The 18412-nt window shown below is 43.9% G+C and overlaps 1 protein-coding gene across 1 annotated transcript; it reads left to right on the top strand.

The window, feature by feature from the left end:
* Positions 1-5705: 5705 nt before the first annotated feature.
* Positions 5706-6778, top strand: LOC103634472 (zinc finger protein ZAT12). Its single transcript, XM_008656058.3, has one exon. The coding sequence runs from the start codon at positions 5935-5937 to the stop codon at positions 6481-6483; it is 549 nt and encodes a 182-aa protein (XP_008654280.1). The 5' UTR covers positions 5706-5934; the 3' UTR covers positions 6484-6778.
* The last annotated feature ends 11634 nt before the right edge of the window (positions 6779-18412 follow it).

Here is an 18412-nt window from a genome sequence, read left to right as displayed (position 1 = left end):
GTAGATATAACCGGTTGATGGCGTAGCAGGCGGTGTTGACCGCCTCGGCCCAAAACCGATCCGATGTTTTGTACTCATCAAGCATGGTTCTTGCCATGTCCAATAGAGTTCGATTCTTCCTCTCTACTACACCATTTTGTTGTGGCGTGTAGGGAGAGGAGAACTCATGCTTTATGCCCTCCTCCTCAAGGAAGCCTTCGATTTGTGAGTTCTTGAACTCCGTCCTGTTGTCGCTTCTAATCTTTTTGATCCTCAAGCCGAACTCATTTTGAGCCCGTCTCAAGAATCCCTTTAAAGTTTCTTGGGTATGAGATTTTTCCTGCAAAAAGAACACCCAAGTGAAGCGAGAATAATCATCCATAATAACTAGACAGTACTTACTCCCGCCGATGCTTATATAAGATATCGGGCCGAATAGATCCATGTGTAGGAGCTCCAGTGGCCTGTCGGTCGTCATGATGTTCTTGTGTGGATGATGGGTCCCAACTTGCTTCCCTGCTTGGCATGCGCTACAAATCATGTCTTTCTCAAAATGAACATTTGTTAATCCTAATATGTGCTCTCCCTTTAGAAGCTTATGAAGATTCTTCATCCCAACATGTGCTAGTCGGCGGTGCCAGAGCCAACCCATGTTAGTCTTAGCAATTAAGCAAGTGTCGACTTCAGCTCTATCAAAATTCACGAAGTATAGCTGACCCTCTAACACTCCCTTAAATGCTATTGAATCATCACTTCTTCTAAAGACAGTGACACCTACATCAGTGAATAAACAGTTGTAGCCCATTTTGCATAATTGAGAAACGGAAAGCAAATTGTAGTCTAATGAATCTACAAGAAAAACATTGGAAATAGAATGGTCAGATGATATAGCATTTTTACCCAATCCTATGACCAAACCTTGATTTCCATCCCCGAATGTGATAGCTCATTGGGGATCTTGGTTTTTCTCGTAGGAGGAGAACATCTTCTTCTCCCCTGTCATGTGGTTTGTGCACCCGCTATCGATTACCCAACTTGAGCCCCCGGATGCATAAACCTACAAAACAAGTTTAGTTCTTCATTTTAGGTACCCAAATGGTTTTGGGTCCTTTGGCATTAGACACAAGAACTTTGGGTACCCAAACACAAGTCTTTGACCCCTTGTGCTTGCCCCCAACATACTTGGCAACTACTTTGCCAGATTTGTTAGTTAAAACATAGGATGCATCAAAAGTCTTAAATGAAATGCTATGCTCATTTGATGCACTAGGAGTTTTCTTCTTAGGCAACTTAGCACGGGTTGGTTGCCTAGAACTAGATGTCTCACCCTTATACATAAATGCATGGTTAGGGCCAGAGTGAGACTTCCTAGAATGAATTCTCCTAATTTTGCTCTCAGGATAACCGACAGGGTATAAAATGTAACCCTCGTTATCCTGAGGCATGGGAGCCTTGCCCTTAACAAAATTAGACAATTTCTTAGGAGCGACATTAAGTTTGACATTGTCCCCCTTTTGGAAGCCAATGCCATCCTTAATGTCGGGGCGTCTCCCACTATAAAGCATACTACGAGCAAATTTAAAATTTTCATTTTCAAGTTCATGCTAGGCAATTTTAGCATCTAATTTTGCTATATGATCATTTTGTTGTTTAATTAAAGCCATGTGATCATGAATAGCATCAATGTTAACATCCCTACATCTAGTGCAGATAGTAGTGTGCTCAACGGTAGATGTAGATGGTTTGCAGGATTTTAATTCTACCACCTTAGCATGCAATATGTCATTTTTACTTATAAGGTCGGAGATGGTAGCATTGCAAACATCAAAATCTTTAGCCTTAGCAAGCAATTTTTCATTTTCATCTCTAAGGCTAGCAAGAGAAATGTTCAATTCTTCAATCTTAGCAAGCAAATCATCATTATCATTTCTAAGATTGGGAATTGAAACATTACAAGCAATGGAATCAACCTTAGCTAACAAATTAGCATTCTCATTTCTAAGGTTGTCTATAGTCTCATGGCAAGTGCTTAGCTCACTAGATAATTTTTCACATTTTTCAACTTCTAGAGCATAAGCATTTTTAACTTTAACATGCTTTTTATTTTCCTTGATTAGGAAGTCTTCTTGGGTGTCCAAGAGATCATCCTTCTCATGGATGACACTAATTAATTCATTTAACTTCTCTTTTTGTTGCATGTTTAAGTTGGCAAAAAGAGTACGCAAATTATCTTCCTCATCACTAGCATTATCATCACTAGAGGACTCATATCTAGTGGAGGATTTGGATTTAACCTTCTTTTTGCCGTCCTTTGCCATGAGGCACTTGTGGCCGACGTTGGGGAAGAGAAGTCCCTTGGTGACGGCGATGTTGGCGGCGTCCTCGTCGTCGGAGGAGTCGCTAGAGCTTTCGTCGGAGTCCCACTCGCGACAAACATGGGCATCGCCGCCCTTCTTCTTGTAGTACCTCTTCTTCTCCTTTCTTCTCCCCTTCTTGTCGTTGCCCCTGTCACTAGAAATAGGACATTTTGCTATAAAGTGACCGGGCTTACCACACTTGTAGAAAACCTTCTTGGAGCTAGGCTTGTAATCTCCCCCCCCCTTTGCTTGAGGATTTGACAGAAGCTTTTGATGACAAGCGTCATTTCCTCGTTGTCAAGCTTGGAGGCATCGATGAGTGTTCTACTTGGTGTAGACTCCTCCTTCTTCTCCTCCGTCGCCTTAAATGCGACCGGTTGTGCTTCGGACGTGGAGGGACCGTCAAGCTCGTTGATCTTCCTTGAGCCTTTGATCATAAACTCAAAGCTCACAAAATTCCCGATTACTTCCTTGGGAGTCATTAGTGTATATCTAGGATTGCCACAAATTAATTGTACTTGAGTAGGGTTAAGGAAAATGAGTGATCTTAGAATAACCTTAACCACCTCGTGGTCATCCCATTTCTTGCTCCCGAGGTTGCACACTTGATTCACCAAGGTTTTGAGCCGGTTGTACATGTCTTGTGGCTCCTCCCCTTAGCGAAGACGGAAGCGACCGAGCTCCCCCTCGATCGTTTCCCGCTTGGTGATCTTGGTGAGTTCATCACCCTCGTGCGCGGTCTTGAGCACGTCCCAAACTTCCTTGGCGCTCTTTAAACCTTGCACCTTGTTGTACTCCTCCCTACTTAGAGAGGCGAGGAGTATGGTTGTGGCTTGGGAGTTGAAGTGCTCGATTTGGGCCACTTCATCAACATCATAATCTTCATCCCCTACGGATGGTACCTGTACACCAAACTCAACAACATCCCATATACTTTTGTGGAGTGAGGTTAGATGAAATCGCATTAAATCACTCCACCTAGCATAATCTTCACCATCAAAAGTTGGTGGTTTGCCTAATGGGACGGAAAGTAAAGGTGTATGTTTAGGAATGCGAGGGTAGCGTAGGGGGGTCTTACTAAACTTCTTGCGCTCATGGCGCTTAGAAGTTACGGAGGGCGCGTCGGAGCCGGAGGTGGAAGGTGATGAAGTGTTGGTCTCGTAGTAGACCACCTTCCTCATCTTCTTTATCTTGTCTCCACTCCGATGCGACTTGTGGGAAGAAGCTTTCTTCTCCTTCCCCTTTCCCTTTTTGCGGGACTCTTCCGATGAAGCCTTCTCGTGGCTTGTAGTGGGCTTTTCGCTGGTCTCCATCTCCTTCTTGGCGTGATCTCCCGACATCACTTCGAGCGGTTAGGCTCTAATGAAGCACCGGGCTCTGATACCAATTGAAAGTCGCCTAGAGGGGGTGAATAGGGCGAAACTGGAATTTACAAAGTTAATCACAACTACAAGCCGGGTCAGCGTTAGAAATATAATCAAGTCCGCGAGAGAGGGTGCAAAACAAATCGCAAGCGAATAAGGAGTGTGACATGCAGATTTATTTTACCGAGGTTCGGTTCTCGCAAACCTACTCCCCGTTGAGGTGGTCACAAAGACCGGGTCTCTTTCAACCCTTTCCCTCTCTCAAACGGTCCCTCGGACCGAGTGAGCTTCTTCTTCTCAATCAAACGGGAACAAAACTTCCCCGCAAGGGCCACCACACAATTGGTGCCTCTTGTCTTGGTTACAATTGAGTTGACCGCAAGAAAGAATCAAAGAAGAAAGCAATCCAAGCGCAAGAGCTCGAAAGAACATAAGGAAATCTCTCTCACTAATCACTAAGGTGTTGTGTGGAATTTGGAGAGGATTTGATCACTTGGGTGTGTCTAGAATTGAATGCTAGAGCTCTTGTAAGTAGTTGAAGTAGGAAAACTTGGATGTATTGAATGTGGGGTGGTTGGGGGTATTTATAACCCCAACCACCAAACTAGCCGTTTGGTGGAGGCTGTCTGTCGCATGGTGCACCGGACAGTGTCCGGTGCGCCAGCCACGTCACCAGGCCGTTGGGTTCCGACCGTTGGAGCTCTGACTGCTGGGCCCGCCTGGATGTCCGGTGGCACACCGGACATGCACTGTAGAGTGTCCGGTGCGCCACTTCGCGCGTGCCTGACTTCTGCGCGCTCTGGCGCGCATTTAATGCTTCTGCAGGTGACCGTTGGCGCGAAGTAGTCGTTGCTCCGCTGGCTCACCGGACAGTCCGGTGTACACCGGACATGTCCGGTGAATTATAGCGGAGCGAATTCCCGAAGCTGGCGAGTTTCAGAGTCGCTCTGCTCTGGGGCACCGGACACTGTCCGGTGTACACCGGACAGTTCGGTGAATTATAGCGGAGCGCCTCTGGATTTTCCCGAAGGTGAGGAGTTCAGCATGAAGTCCCCTGGTGCACCGGACAGTCCGGTGCGCCAAACCAGGGCACACTTCGGTTATCCCTAGCTCTCTTTGTTGAACCCAATTCTTGGTCTTTTTATTGGCTAAGTGTGAACCTTTTGGCACCTGTATAACTTATACACTAGAGCAAAACTAGTTAGTCCAATTATTTGTGTTGGGCAATTCAACCACCAAAATCAATTAGGAAAATAGGTGTAAGCCTAATTCCCTTTTAGATGTGCAAATGTCACCATATTTATTGTAGTGGTCGTACACACTAGTGAAGGTGTTTGATTTTCATGCTAAATTTTGATTCGTGTCACATCAAATATTTAAATAATAATTATAAGTATTAAATATAATATAATTATAAAAATAATTATATAAATAAAGGCTAGACGACGAGAAGAATTTATTAATCTATAATTAGCAATTGTTTACCGTAGCACACATGAGCGAATTATGGATTAATTAGACTAATAGAATCGTCTTACCATTTAGTTTGTAATTAATTTTATAATTAAATTATATTTACTACTTCCTCTAATTATTATTCAAACATCGTATGTGACCTGACCAGAATTTAATTAGGTGATCCAAACTAGTAGGATCCTAAAAGTTATACTCTACTTCGCAACCATGCATAGGTCAAGACAATCTCCTCGAACGGCTTCTGCCATGACCAAAAACAGCTTCGTTGCGCCGCCGCCCATAGGCCGCAGCCGCTCAGCTCTTTCCTCCATCGGCCGCCGCGCATATGGTCTCAGTCGTCTCCATCGGCCGCCGCGCATATATCTTCACAACTCACAAACCAACTAACGAATCAAACTGCCAGAAGTTTTGACTTTTGAAGATGTATACTTTATGATACACATCTGTCATCTAGATATATATTTTTTATTAATATGTCTTATAATTTCGACACGAAGGAAGTATCTAAGCTAGCTCCATAAGTCAAGTTAACGATGCTGCAAGTCGCGCGGAGCATGTACATGTGTAGACTTATCTCAGTAGCTAGCTGGCTATAAATTCGCTCCAGGTTCCTCATCCTTTTCTCCATTCAACCCGCTTCCGAGAAAGCAATTAATAGCACTCGATCGATCGGGCTCACCACGTCCAGCTCTCGGTCCTCGTCTTTGCTGCTAGCAGCTAGCTAGCTTCGCGATCGTGCTCAAGATCAACGACGATCCATGGCGTATGGCAAGAGGTCACGCCAGAAGGCCGAGGAGATGGTCTGGCTGCCCGACGGCGCCGATGTCGCGCGCTTCCTGCTGCTCTTCTCGGGCCACCAGCACTACCACGGCGACGGCATGGCGGCCTCGGCGCCCGAGCGGGTGTTCGAGTGCAAGACCTGCAACCGGCAGTTCCCGTCCTTCCAGGCGCTGGGTGGCCACCGGGCCAGCCACAAGAAGCCCCGTCTCTCGGACGGCGTCGATGCCGCAGCGGCCGAGCCGCCCAAGCCCAAGGTGCACGGCTGCTCCATTTGCGGCCTCGAGTTCGCCATCGGCCAGGCGCTCGGCGGGCACATGCGCCGCCACCGGGCTGCCGATCAGACAGACGGCGGCAGCCTCGGCACCGGGCTCACCCCGAAATACGACAGCGGCAAGACGGCCGCATCGCCGGCCGAGCTGGTTCTGGACCTTAACGCCGTGCCGGAGCTGGAGGAGGAGCAGGATCACGCCAAGCTGGAGCTCTCCATCGAATTTCCCGTAGCAGTAGTTGACTTTCACGCACGCTAAGAAATAACGTGGAATAGATTGATCTTCTCGGTTTCATTTTTCAATTATTATTTACATAAATTACAAAATTACACATTAATCAAGCCGCTCTAGAGGTCAACCTCGAAACGTTAGAAATTACAGGATACATTAGTAATTACATGATACATGCTCTCTCTCTCTCTCTCTCTCATGCTTTTAGTGGTCTAGGCCTGCCCTATATAGCATGGTTTGGCTTTCTGCAATGTTTTGGGTTATGTATCCACACACATATATTTCAAGGGCTTAATAATATACGCGTACATATCTTTTCTCCCCTCGTTTTCATCCGAAAACCTTCTCTAGTAGGTATGTCTCTTGATATATATGGATGGTAACACGTTTGAAATCCGCGGGTAGAGAGTTTACAAATTAAACCCGTACACATGGGTTTAATATTAAATCCGCACTCGTACGTGTTACCCGCGACGGATACAATATGCTACATGTACCTTCTACCCGTGGGTATATACCCGCGTGCACATAATTACACACATATATTTCATGTATATATTTGCATATATTTATACACTTATATTAATATATACTATAAGGAAAATGGACCCCGTGCCATTTGGCTAAAGGGATTTTGGTGTTTGATGATCAACATAACATGTGGATTAATGTGTTTGCTAGTGTTTGTATTTATAGTTCACAGGATACGAAGAGGATTGGACTAATGCACTGAGGGTGCAACACCTCAAAAGAAGACATAAAAGAAGTGTACAAGTCCAATACTCAAGAACAAAAGAAGTCCAAGGAAACAACAAGGAAATCTATGAAGTGTGCAGTCAGCCAGTGCACTGGTGGTATACTGGACAGTAAACAGTACATGTCCGGTGTGCACCAGACTGTCTGGTGAGACACTGTTCAGTCTGCGCAGATAGGCCGCAACTATGTGCTCTCGGGCTGTAGCACCAGAATGTCCGGTGTGCATCAGACAGTCTGGGTAACGGTTGGATCCAACGGTCGACTGCTACAGACGCCAACGGTTGGCTGACGTGGCTAGGACACCGGACCGTGAACAGTGCATGTCCGATGTGGACCGGACAATTGACCCTTTCCATAGATTATAATGCCTAGCTAGATAGTCGACATATCGTTGTATTACCAAGGAATAACCTCAATAGTGGCCACATTTAATGTGATATTACATGCACGCCTCCACCCTGACACGCTAGACATGCAGATGTGCTCATGACCACTATGCACACACAGTTTAGTATATACCGCAACATGCTGACATGAGATCCCTGTTGGGGACTTGTTCTCAAATGCTATGAGTTAAGAAAAGGCAACATAAAGTATTAAATGTTAATGTCCTTCGTCCTTCGAAGCGTTATTTCTCTTAGGATATAACAATCTTCGAACGAAGTTCATGAAGGACGTACCTTCATGATTACAGTATGCGTTAATGAAAGACAAATCATATGAAACATGAAAGATAACATGAATAATCATATAACATCATTCACATATTTTCATTATATAAACTTGGATAGATAAAGACGATATTTAATTACATTTGTACCTTCGGCTTGACAGAAGACAAAAATCCGAGCGTTGCGCACGAGCAAATACAAGATAGCGTAAACAGTACAGGGGTACTGTTCATCTATTTATAGGCACAGGATGCTGCCTGTGAGAAATTACATTCATGCCCTTTACAAGTGATTACAATCATAATACAAGCTATAATGGGCTGATTAGTCATTTCATCTTTAAGTCGGTGCATCTGAAAATATACTCCGAAGCTCTCTGATTGATAGCTTCGGCTTTGTGTCAATCTTCCAAAGATGTTTCTTCTTATGGGACCTTCGGCGACGAAGCAGACCCCCAACAGTAGCCCTTTCACGGTGCGAGATCGTTTTTTGTAACGAGCTCGACCCGTGAAAAATTCTCTCAGGCTTCGGAATGCCGAAGGTCCGAAAAACACCTTCCCTTAGCTCGTTGTCGAGAAACGATTTAAATATTCCGGGTGAAAGGTGGTCCCACCATACAACGGGTACGCACGATCTGGTGATTCACCTTCTTGGACACTATGGTCCACCGTTCAGTGGGTGCGGACGACTGTTCGGCGGGTGCGAGCGGCTTGACGATTCACCTTCCCACCTGCAACACTATATAAATAGACGGGTAGGTGTGAAGTTACCACATCATTTACTGCTATTGTTCTATCGTGCTGCCGAAAAATTTGACCACAACCGAAGCTTATTCACCGTATTCTCAATCGAAGCATCGTTTTGCTTTAGCTTTGTCACAAGAGGGAGCTTCGGCAAAGACAAAAAGCATTCAACTTTGCCAAAACGCAAGAAATTCAACATCAAATGGCAGGGTGCGCTCGACAGCTAGGATAACCCGTGACGAAGAGGAGACCGAAGCTACTGAGACTGCCCCAATCTCCAAAGTTATGAGGCGGTCGGGACTGTTTGTGACGGAGGGCGCTTCTGACGAAGGTGCACCTGCTACTGAAGCCGAGCAGGCAGATATTGAAGAGGGCGATACTGGTGAAGAAGAGATTGATTATAACACCGCTATGCCATCCAAGCCCAGCCATTTGGATTTTGGAAGTCAACTATGTCTGAAGCTGATATGCCCATGATGACGAAGCTAGGCTACTTCGGGGAAGCCGAGAAGAAGTTGATTCACTTTGGCGGGGAAGAGACCATCCTGAAACCAGAAAATGATGAAGTGGTAGTTTTTAAGAGCTTCTTCAAAGCAGGGTTGAGGTTTCCTCTGCACGGAATGATTGCAGATGTGTTGGAAAATTTTGAGATTTATCTTCATCGGCTGACTCCTAACGCTATCGTTAGGCTCATCGTGTTTATCTGGGCTCTCCGAAGCCAAGGAGCGGAGTCGCTTGCCGAAGCCTTCTGTCGAGTACACGAACTTCACTACCAAACGAAGGCTAGGGAAGATGGACTGCACGAGAACTTCGGCTGCTATAATTTCGCGTACCGCAAGGACATGAAGACACCGGTGGTTAGCTACCGCACTAAGTGGCCGACCGGTTGGAAAACTGAATTGTTTTATGTTAAAATTGATGAGAAAAAGGAGAAGCTAGTTCAGAGCTCGCTGGAGCTAACCTTCGGGTTGACTAGGCCTCAGTGCAACATGACGCCGGGGGCACCATGCCCAGATGCTGTGGGCGAATTTAGAATTGTATCTGAACATATTGGTACTAGAGATTTAGTTCAAGAATACTTAGCCAACAGAGTATTCCCAACGCTAAGGGAATGGGGTATGCCGAAGCTTAAAGAAGAGAAGAGGAAGAATGAACTTGTTCGGCTGCCCTATCATTTTAAGTTCAAGAAACACTTCAAAGAACCCTGCCAAGAATGGTTGGATACAATTGAAGTTATGTGCAATGAGATCTTGGGCAATTATACGAAAAAAGAAGATCAATTGATGACTGCAGCCTTCGGCGCCCGTCCGAAGCGAAGATTGAATCGGGTAATGGATGCCCTGAATTTTGAATATCCTGACTATGAGCGATTGAACAAGGGCGCCAAAGGGCAAAAAAGAAAAAGAATTGTTAGTGTTATGGGCAGACAAGCTGCTAGAATGGTGAAAGAAGATGAAGAAATTTTGAAGAGGAGAAAATCGAGCGCTGAGCCGAAGGTAGTTGCTCCGAAGAAAAGGAAAGTTGCGGCTCCGAAGCAGAAGACGACTGATATAAAGGAAGAGATTCCTTCAACACCTTCTGCTGCCGACGTGGAAGAAATTCTAAAGGTAATGACTGAATCCTTGCCTATCAAGCTAAGTCCACTGGGGCCACATCTGACGAAGCTTTTACAGAAGAAGAAGGAGCCCTCGGCAGCGAAGAAGTCCGCTGGGCCGAAAAAACGAAGGATTATTACTGTGACCGAAGCTATTGAAGAAACACCACCGCCAACCTCGGCGTCAAAGACACCAGCTGTCGAGAGTGCCATAGCTACCGAAGCTGCACCTACTGAAACTACAACTGCCGAAGCTGCAATGGCCGAAGATACAAATCTAGAAAGCACATTTTCTGATATTGGTAAAATGCTTCTGGATATGGCCGCGGAAGAAACTGCTACAGCCGCCGAAGAGACCATGGCCACAGTGCCTGGAAAAGAGAAGGATACGGCTGAAGATACTTCAAAAGAAGAAAATTTCAACTTTCAAAACTTAATTGGACAAGAATTGTCAAAGGCTGAAAAAGAGGAGCTGAGGGACTATGCCATATCCTGCGGGTACCAGCCATGGGCGCTGCTCTTCGGCGGTATTGACGATGAAAGCGTAGGTGTCCTCCGAGACCGAACTGGAGCGAAGATTATCAGTACTCTGTCGAAGAGTATTATGGTTTCTCGAAGCTTGAGGCCGATATCAGCCGCTACCGACGACAGCATATCGTCGGTAGTTTATTCTATTCTAATTTCAAGGTAAAAACTTTTCTTCGGCTTTTCATTGTTTTAACAACGAAGGTGTTTTCTGACGAAGGTTGTTTTTGCACAGAGTATGCTATTAAGTAAGGCTTTGAGGATGCAACAGGACCTTGAAGATAAAAAAAACATGAGGTCATAATTGAAGGTTTAGAGAGCAAAATAAAAGATCATGCAGCTGCTCTTGAAAAGAAAGATTTCAAACTTCAAACAATGGAGGGTTTACTGGCAGAAGCTGAAGCCAAAATTGCAAGATTGAATAGTGAACTCCTTTCAAAGTCAGAAAGCTCCGAACAAGAAAGGTAGAAATTTGATACGAAGTTTGAGGCTGAAGTCGAAAAAAGTTCAAATTTACAGAAATCATTGAAAGAGCTTCAAGATAAATGTCTAGAGTTCGGCAACCGATGCGTGCAGTGGCTAAAGCAGGTCTTCAACTCGGTTGGAGCCAGTTCTGAGAAATTCGGTCCTTCAGTTGAAGACCTGCCAGGGACCTTCGAACACATTGAGGGCGAAGTTGATGCTCTTGATGAAGTTATAGCTAGACACGGTGATTTCTGTGCCCTGCTAGCTTCTCGGGGCACAAATGTTGCCTTCATGAAGTCTGGTTGCACGCATGGGAAGATTGTTAATAGACCAAACTTCAGCTTATCACCAGCAGATTTAATTGATATTCCCAGCCTGGCTCGAAGCATAGGAAACAGATTTATAACACAAATCTGGACGAAGGGTGGGCGAAGCTTAGCTGGTGACGAAGCTTGAAGTCACCTCAAGTCGGTAATAAAGTCATACCTTGTGCTTACCTTTTCCTTGAAACTTGAATTTTCCTTATAATGCTTTAATATGTACAAGATGTCAAAGCCGAGGAACATTGAGCCGAAGCATAGCAGACGATCCGAAGCTCAACAGATGATGATGAAGCCGAAAACCTAGCTATGAAAAAACTCTAAGAAAACTCTTGTATTAACCTTTATAAAGAATATTGTAATTTAAGAATCAGATTCTACTCTGTAAATTTGTCCATACCTTGTAATATATTTTTACCTTTCCGTCAATGTATGAAGTGCTTTGATGTGGACGAAACTTGTATTTTTTGAGCCGGAGGCGAAAAACACCTTCCCTTCTTTTCGTACACAACGAAGCATAAATCTGCTTTTTGAAGCTGTATCCTTAGAGCCGAAGCAACTGTCTGTATCTGTATGATATGATGATGATGATCCTATGTATGTCTAAATGAATGTTTATGAATACAATGTATGATGTAATGAATCGTGCAAATGAATGACCAAACACACACATACGAAGCTTCATCCATAACCTTCATTCCATTAGGAATGACTAAAGTCTCTTTGTCGTTTATTTTTGGCTGCACCGCTTATTTTTCGGTGTAAGTTCTGCATTCCCTTAGGAACGTCTTTTGAACTTCTTCGCCTTCTATTTCGACGGTATTCTGGTTGACTTTTCATGCTTCGCCTTATATTTCGGTGGTATTTGGCTCTGCATTCCCTTAGGAACGACTTTTGAGCAGAAAACTTACGCTGCGCTCCCTTATGAATGGCTTTTTGTAGCTTCGTCATGCTATGCATCCCCTTAGGGACGACTTTCGAGATTCTCCCTATTTTTTCTTTTTTCTCTGCACTCGATGGTGCATGCTCAGATTTTACATTTACATATTTTGGGGGATTTTGCTCTCGTGGAGCTGAATAAGAAAGGAAAAAATTACAAACTATGACCCCATTAAAAACCTTTCTCCCCCTTTGGAAAGGAAAAGGGTGTCATAGAAAAATGAAAAGGATTACATCAATCTATACATAATACCGTTGAAGCTCATCCGCGTTCCAAGATCTAGGAATGTCATTGCCATCCATATCCTTTAATCTGTAAGAACCGGGCCTTGACGAAGATACCACCAGAAAAGGTCCTTCTGAAAGTCGCCTAGAGGGGGGGGGGTGAATAGGGCGAATCTGAAATTTATAAACTTAAGCACAACTACAAGTCGCGTTAGCGTTAGAAATATGAACGAGTCCGAGAGAGAGGGTGAAAAAACAAATCGCTAGCAAATAAAGAGTAATACACAAGGATTTGTTTTACCGAGGTTCGGTTCTTGCAAACCTACTCCCCGTTGAGGTGGTCACAAAGACCGGGTCTCTTTCAACCCTTTCCCTCTCTCAAACGGTCACTTAGACCGAGTGAGCTTCTCTTCTCAATCAAACGGGACACAAAGTCCCCGCAAGGACCACCACACAATTGGTGTCTCTTGCCTCGGTTACAATTGAGTTGATCACAAGAAAGAATGAAGAAAAGAAGCAGTCCAAGCGCAAGAGCTCAAATGAACACAAGTCACTCTCTCACTAGTCACTATTTGATTGGGAATGATCTTTGGACTTGGGAGAGGATTTGATCTCTTTGGTGTGTCTTGTATTGAATGCTATAGCTCTTGTAAGGTGTAGGAAGTTTGAAAACTTGGATGCAATGAATGGTGGGTGGTTGGGGTATTTATAGCCCCAACCACCAAACTAGCCGTTTGGTGAAGGCTGCTGTCGCATGGCGCACCAGACAGTCCGGTGCGCGTGTCACGTCACCCAGCCGTTGGATTCTGACCGTTGGAGCTTCTGTCTTCTGGGCCATCGGACAGTCCGGTGGTGCACCGGACAGGCACTGTTCACTGTCTGGTGCGCCATCTGGCTCTGCTCTAACTCTGGCGCGCACTGTAGCGCATTTAATGCCTTCTGCAGACGACCATTGGCACGAAGTAGTCGTTGCTCCGCTGGCACACCGGACAGTCCGGTGTGCCACCGGACACTGTCCGGTGCTATACCGGACAGTCCGGTGAATTATAGCGGAGGGCTCCTAGAATTTCCGAAGGTGAGCAGTTCGGAGTTGGAGTCCCTGGTGCACCGGACACTGTCCGGTGGCACACCGGACAGTCCGGTGCGCCAGACCAAGGCACACTTCGGGTGACTTTAGCTCTCTATTTTTGAGTCCTTTCTCGGTCTTTTTATTGGTTTGTTGTGAACCTTTAGCACCTGTAGAACTCATAATCTAGAGCAAACTAGTTAGTCCAATTATTTGTGTTGGGCAATTCAATCACCAAAATCAATTAGGAAAAGGTGTAAGCCTATTTCCCTTTCAATCTCCCCCTTTTTTGGTGATTGATGCCAACACAAACCAAAGCAAATATAGAAGTGCATAATTGAACTAGTTTGCAGAATGTGAGTGCAAGAGTTATTTAGAATTGAACCAATAAATTCTCATAAGATATGTATGGATTGATTTCTTTATTTTTAACATTTTGGACCACGCTTGCACCACATGTTTTGTTTTTGCAAATCCTTTTGTAAATTCTTTTCAAAGTCCTTTTGCAAATAGTCAAAGGTAAATGAGTAAGATTTTGAGAAGCATTTTCGATATTTGAAATTTTCTCCCCCTGTTTCAAATGCTTTTCCTTTGACTAGACAAAACTCCCCCTCAATAAAATCCTCCTCTTAATGTTCAAGAGGGTTTTAGATATTAGTTTTGAAAGGGTTGTGCCAATTTGAAATTCTATCAAAAATAAGATACCAAATTGAAAACTCTTTTCTTAACTCAAAATTTTTGAAATTGGTGGTGGTGCGGTCCTTTTGCTTTGGGCTAATACTTTCTCCCCCTTTGGCATGAATCACCAAATACAGATACTTGAGTTAAATATAAGCCCTTGCTTACTCTCCCTATGGTAAATAACGTATGAGTGAAGATTATACCAAAGGTGGAGAGGTTTGCGGAGCGACGGCGAAGGTTGAGTAATTCGATGGAGTGGAAGCCTTTGTCTTCGCCGAAGACTCCTTTTCCCTTTCAACCTATGACTTGGTTTGAAATGCACTTGAAAACATATTAGTCATAACACATGAAAGAGATATGATCAAAGGTATATCTATGAGCTATGTGTGCAAAATATCAATAGAAATTCCTAGAATCAAGAATATTTAGCTCATGCCTAAGTTTGGTAAATGTTTGTTGATCCAGTGGCTTGGTAAAGATATCGGCTAATTGTTCTTTGGTGTTAATATATGCAATCTCGATATCCCCATTTTGTTGGTGATCCCTTAGAAAATGATACCGAATAGCTATGTGTTTAGTGCGGCTATGCTCAACGGGATTATCCGTCATGCGGATTGCACTCTCATTATCACATAGAAGAGGGACTTTGGTTAATTTGTAACCATAGTCCTGATGTCGGGAAAACGGGCGGCAAAAGCGCCGTCTCCACGTCAACAGAGACAAGTTTTAATTTAGATATAATAAAGTAAATAATACAGGTACTGCAGGCTCATACTTCCATAATTCTTATATTTGCATAAAAATTATGTTAATTACATCTCCGTAGAGAAAACCCCTCATTAAGAGTTCCAACATGAATACATAAAAGAAAAATAAAATTACATCATATGGCTAGCCTATTACAAACTACAAAAGAAACAAAAAAGTCTTCGCCTCATGTAGTCGTGGATGGTGCATGTGTTTGTCTAAACTTAGCAAGTTTGACGTGACTTCATTATTGACGAGCTAACAGAACCTCTTGCATAGTTATTTGCTAGCTTGGTTAGCTCCTTGCCGAAGCATAATATGGATGTATTTTAATTCACCCATATATTTTTTATGAGTGTCTCGTAATTTGTTGAAGCTATGACACAGCGTTGAGCCTTGATAACTTAGCATACAATCTTTATCTAGTTATTTGAGCGGTAGGCATCCGAATCATATAATATGACTCATATGCATATTAGACCAAGAAGATTTATTTGGTCAACGTTTATTTCTTTAATGGAAGACACGTTATGTTGTATATTTATATGGTTTACCTTGAGGATTAAATTTGATAATCTTATCGGATTATATAAGATCACGAATGAAGATGTTTTGAGACGGGAACTCGAAGATGAGGGGAAAAGTAGGTCCCACTGGGCGTGCCAGAATCTGATGTCGGGAAAACGGGCGGCAAAAGCGCCGTCTCCACGTCAACGGAGACAAGTTTTAATTTAGATATAATAAAGTAAATAATACAGGTACTGCAGGCTCATACTTCCATAATTCTTATATTTGCATAAAAATTATGTTAATTACATCTCCGTAGAGAAAACCCCTGATTAAGAGTTCCAACATGAATACATAAAAGAAAAATAAAATTACATCATATGGCTAGCCTATTACAAACTACAAAAGAAACAAAAAAAGTCTTCGCCTCATGTAGTCGTGGATGGTGCATGTGTTTGTCTAAACTTAGCAAGTTTGACGTGACTTCATTATTGACGAGCTAACAGAACCTCTTGCATAGTTATTTGCTAGCTTGGTTAGCTCCTTGCCAAAGCATAATATGGATGTATTTTAATTCACCCATATATTTTTTTATGAGTGTCTTCATCTATCAATTTCTGTATGATGTTTTTCACCACAAAGCAATCTTTAAGGGTATGACCCAAGATACGATGATAGTGGCAAAAATTCGGTTCCTTGAACTTAGAGGCCTCTTCTGGCCTTTTGGGCTTAGGGAGTTCTATGAGGCCTAACTCTCTTAAGCCTATAAAAAGATCATCTACTTCTTCCACAGGGAAGGAATATGTTTGATTTTGTCGCTCACTCAAAGTTGGCCTTCTAGGAGCTGATGCATCACCTCTGTGTTGATTTCTTTCAATGACGCCCCTAGTTTGCAATTTTCGAGGGACTACTGTAGCCTCCATGGCCTGCATCTGTTTTGGTTTACTGGGAACTTTATCCCGTGGTCCATTTCTTTCCATCACAGGCTTATTATATGGTCTTGCCTGCCTAGAGATATGTTGCATATAGTTCTCTATATCAGTTGCCTTTGATGCTAACTCTTCGAAGGTGATTGGACGCACCCCTTGCAAATATATGGCCATGTCAGGGCTCAAGTTGTTCATGCACATTCGTACCGCTTCTGGTTCAGTAATGGGCTGAGGACAATGAAGGCTTAAGTTCCTCCATCTATTGATAAAATCAGCTGCCCTTTCATTGGCCCTTTGTAGAGTCTGGGTCAACTCAGTGATCCCTACTGTCCTTTGTGTGCTATAGAAACGCTCAAGGAAAGCATCTTGCATTTGTTCCCATGTTCTAACGGAGCCCGGTGCCAACTTACTATACCATGTGAAAGCAGGTCCTGACAATGTTTGTACGAATTGCCGGAGGAGGAGAGCGCCATTATGGGAGGTGTCTTGGCAAGCAGCTAAGAAATGAGCCACATGTTCATGTGGAGATCCAGTTCCATTGAACTTACTAAACTGTGGTTGGCGATAGTTGTTTGGGAAGGGTACCATGTCAACTTCTGGTGGATATGGTTTCACATACCCTGGACGCATGGAATAATGTGTTTGCATGTATTGTGCTCTCACACCCTCAGAAATCATTCTTTGTATCGCCTCAAGAGTGAGTGCAGGTTCAGAACGTTGTTGGTTATGGCTGGTAGAGGCATCCCTGTCATTATTATGGCTGTGGTTAGCCACTTGTTCACGAGCCATTTGTTCACGAAGAGCAACCAATTCATCATCCTTTTGTTGAAGAGTAGCCATAAGTTGGGCCATTTGCTGATCAACTGAGTGGCCATCATTTGCTGCAAGGACTTGCTCCACACGGCTTGGCCCATCCTCATTATTTAGCGGGGAACACAAGTCGTCGTTGCTTATGGCATTTGAATCATCTGAACGACAGCCTGACAAACTCCGAGTTATCGGGCGATGACCAGAAGGAATTTGCTTGCGAGGCTTCTTTCTTTTGAAATGAGCTGAAGCAGAGGAAGACTGACTAGCATCGCTATACTTTTCAGTAATCCCTACCGGCATGGCAGAAAGGACTTCGAATGGATTAGAAGAGGTTCTCTTTTGAGTTGAGAAGGGAACACGTGATGATGTTGACCTTCTCGACCGTCCAACCAACCTTTCATGAATAGGGCGAGCATGGTTGGATGTCAAGTTACTAGTACATCCCACCCTACTAGCCAGAGAGTCAGCTGGAAGTGCCAACTCACTTCGTTTGTTGGCAGCACGACTAACACGCACATTAACAGCTTGTTTGACATACTTCTTGCGTTGTGGGTTTCTCTTTACCCACTCTTGATACTCTGGCCATTGTGCAAATGCTTCAGCACGCCGCATGATCTCACCATTAATATTATCTCCAGACATTGATACCCCCGGGAGTAACTTATTCAAATCTTGACATATGGTTCTTTCCAAGGAAGCCTGCATGGCTCGTCTTGCCGCATCTTGAATTCTACGACAACTTTCTTGGTGTTGAGTTAAAATCATATCCATAATGAATGAACGATGTGCATTTGTCAACGCAACACTGTCGACCACAATGAGGTTAGCTCGCGCACGACGATTATTTCGACGGTGGCGGCGATGCCTTTTCGGTGACATGGAACCTTGGACAGAAGGTTTTGAAACCATAATTTCTGATGATATGGGATCAAAAAGGGTTGCAGTTGGGTCGACATGACCTTTCCTGATGTCATCATT

Source organism: Zea mays, chromosome 1 (genome assembly GCF_902167145.1).
Source record: "Zea mays cultivar B73 chromosome 1, Zm-B73-REFERENCE-NAM-5.0, whole genome shotgun sequence".
NCBI lineage: Eukaryota > Viridiplantae > Streptophyta > Magnoliopsida > Poales > Poaceae > Zea > Zea mays.
Note: the sequence above shows the minus strand (reverse complement) of the source record. Positions and strands in the feature narration are given on the sequence as shown.

What these genes read in the sequence shown, in the direction of transcription:
- LOC103634472 (XM_008656058.3), top strand. Translation starts at nt 5,935, where the DNA reads ATGGCGTATGGCAAGAGGTCACGCCAGAAGGCCGAGGAGATGGTCTGG.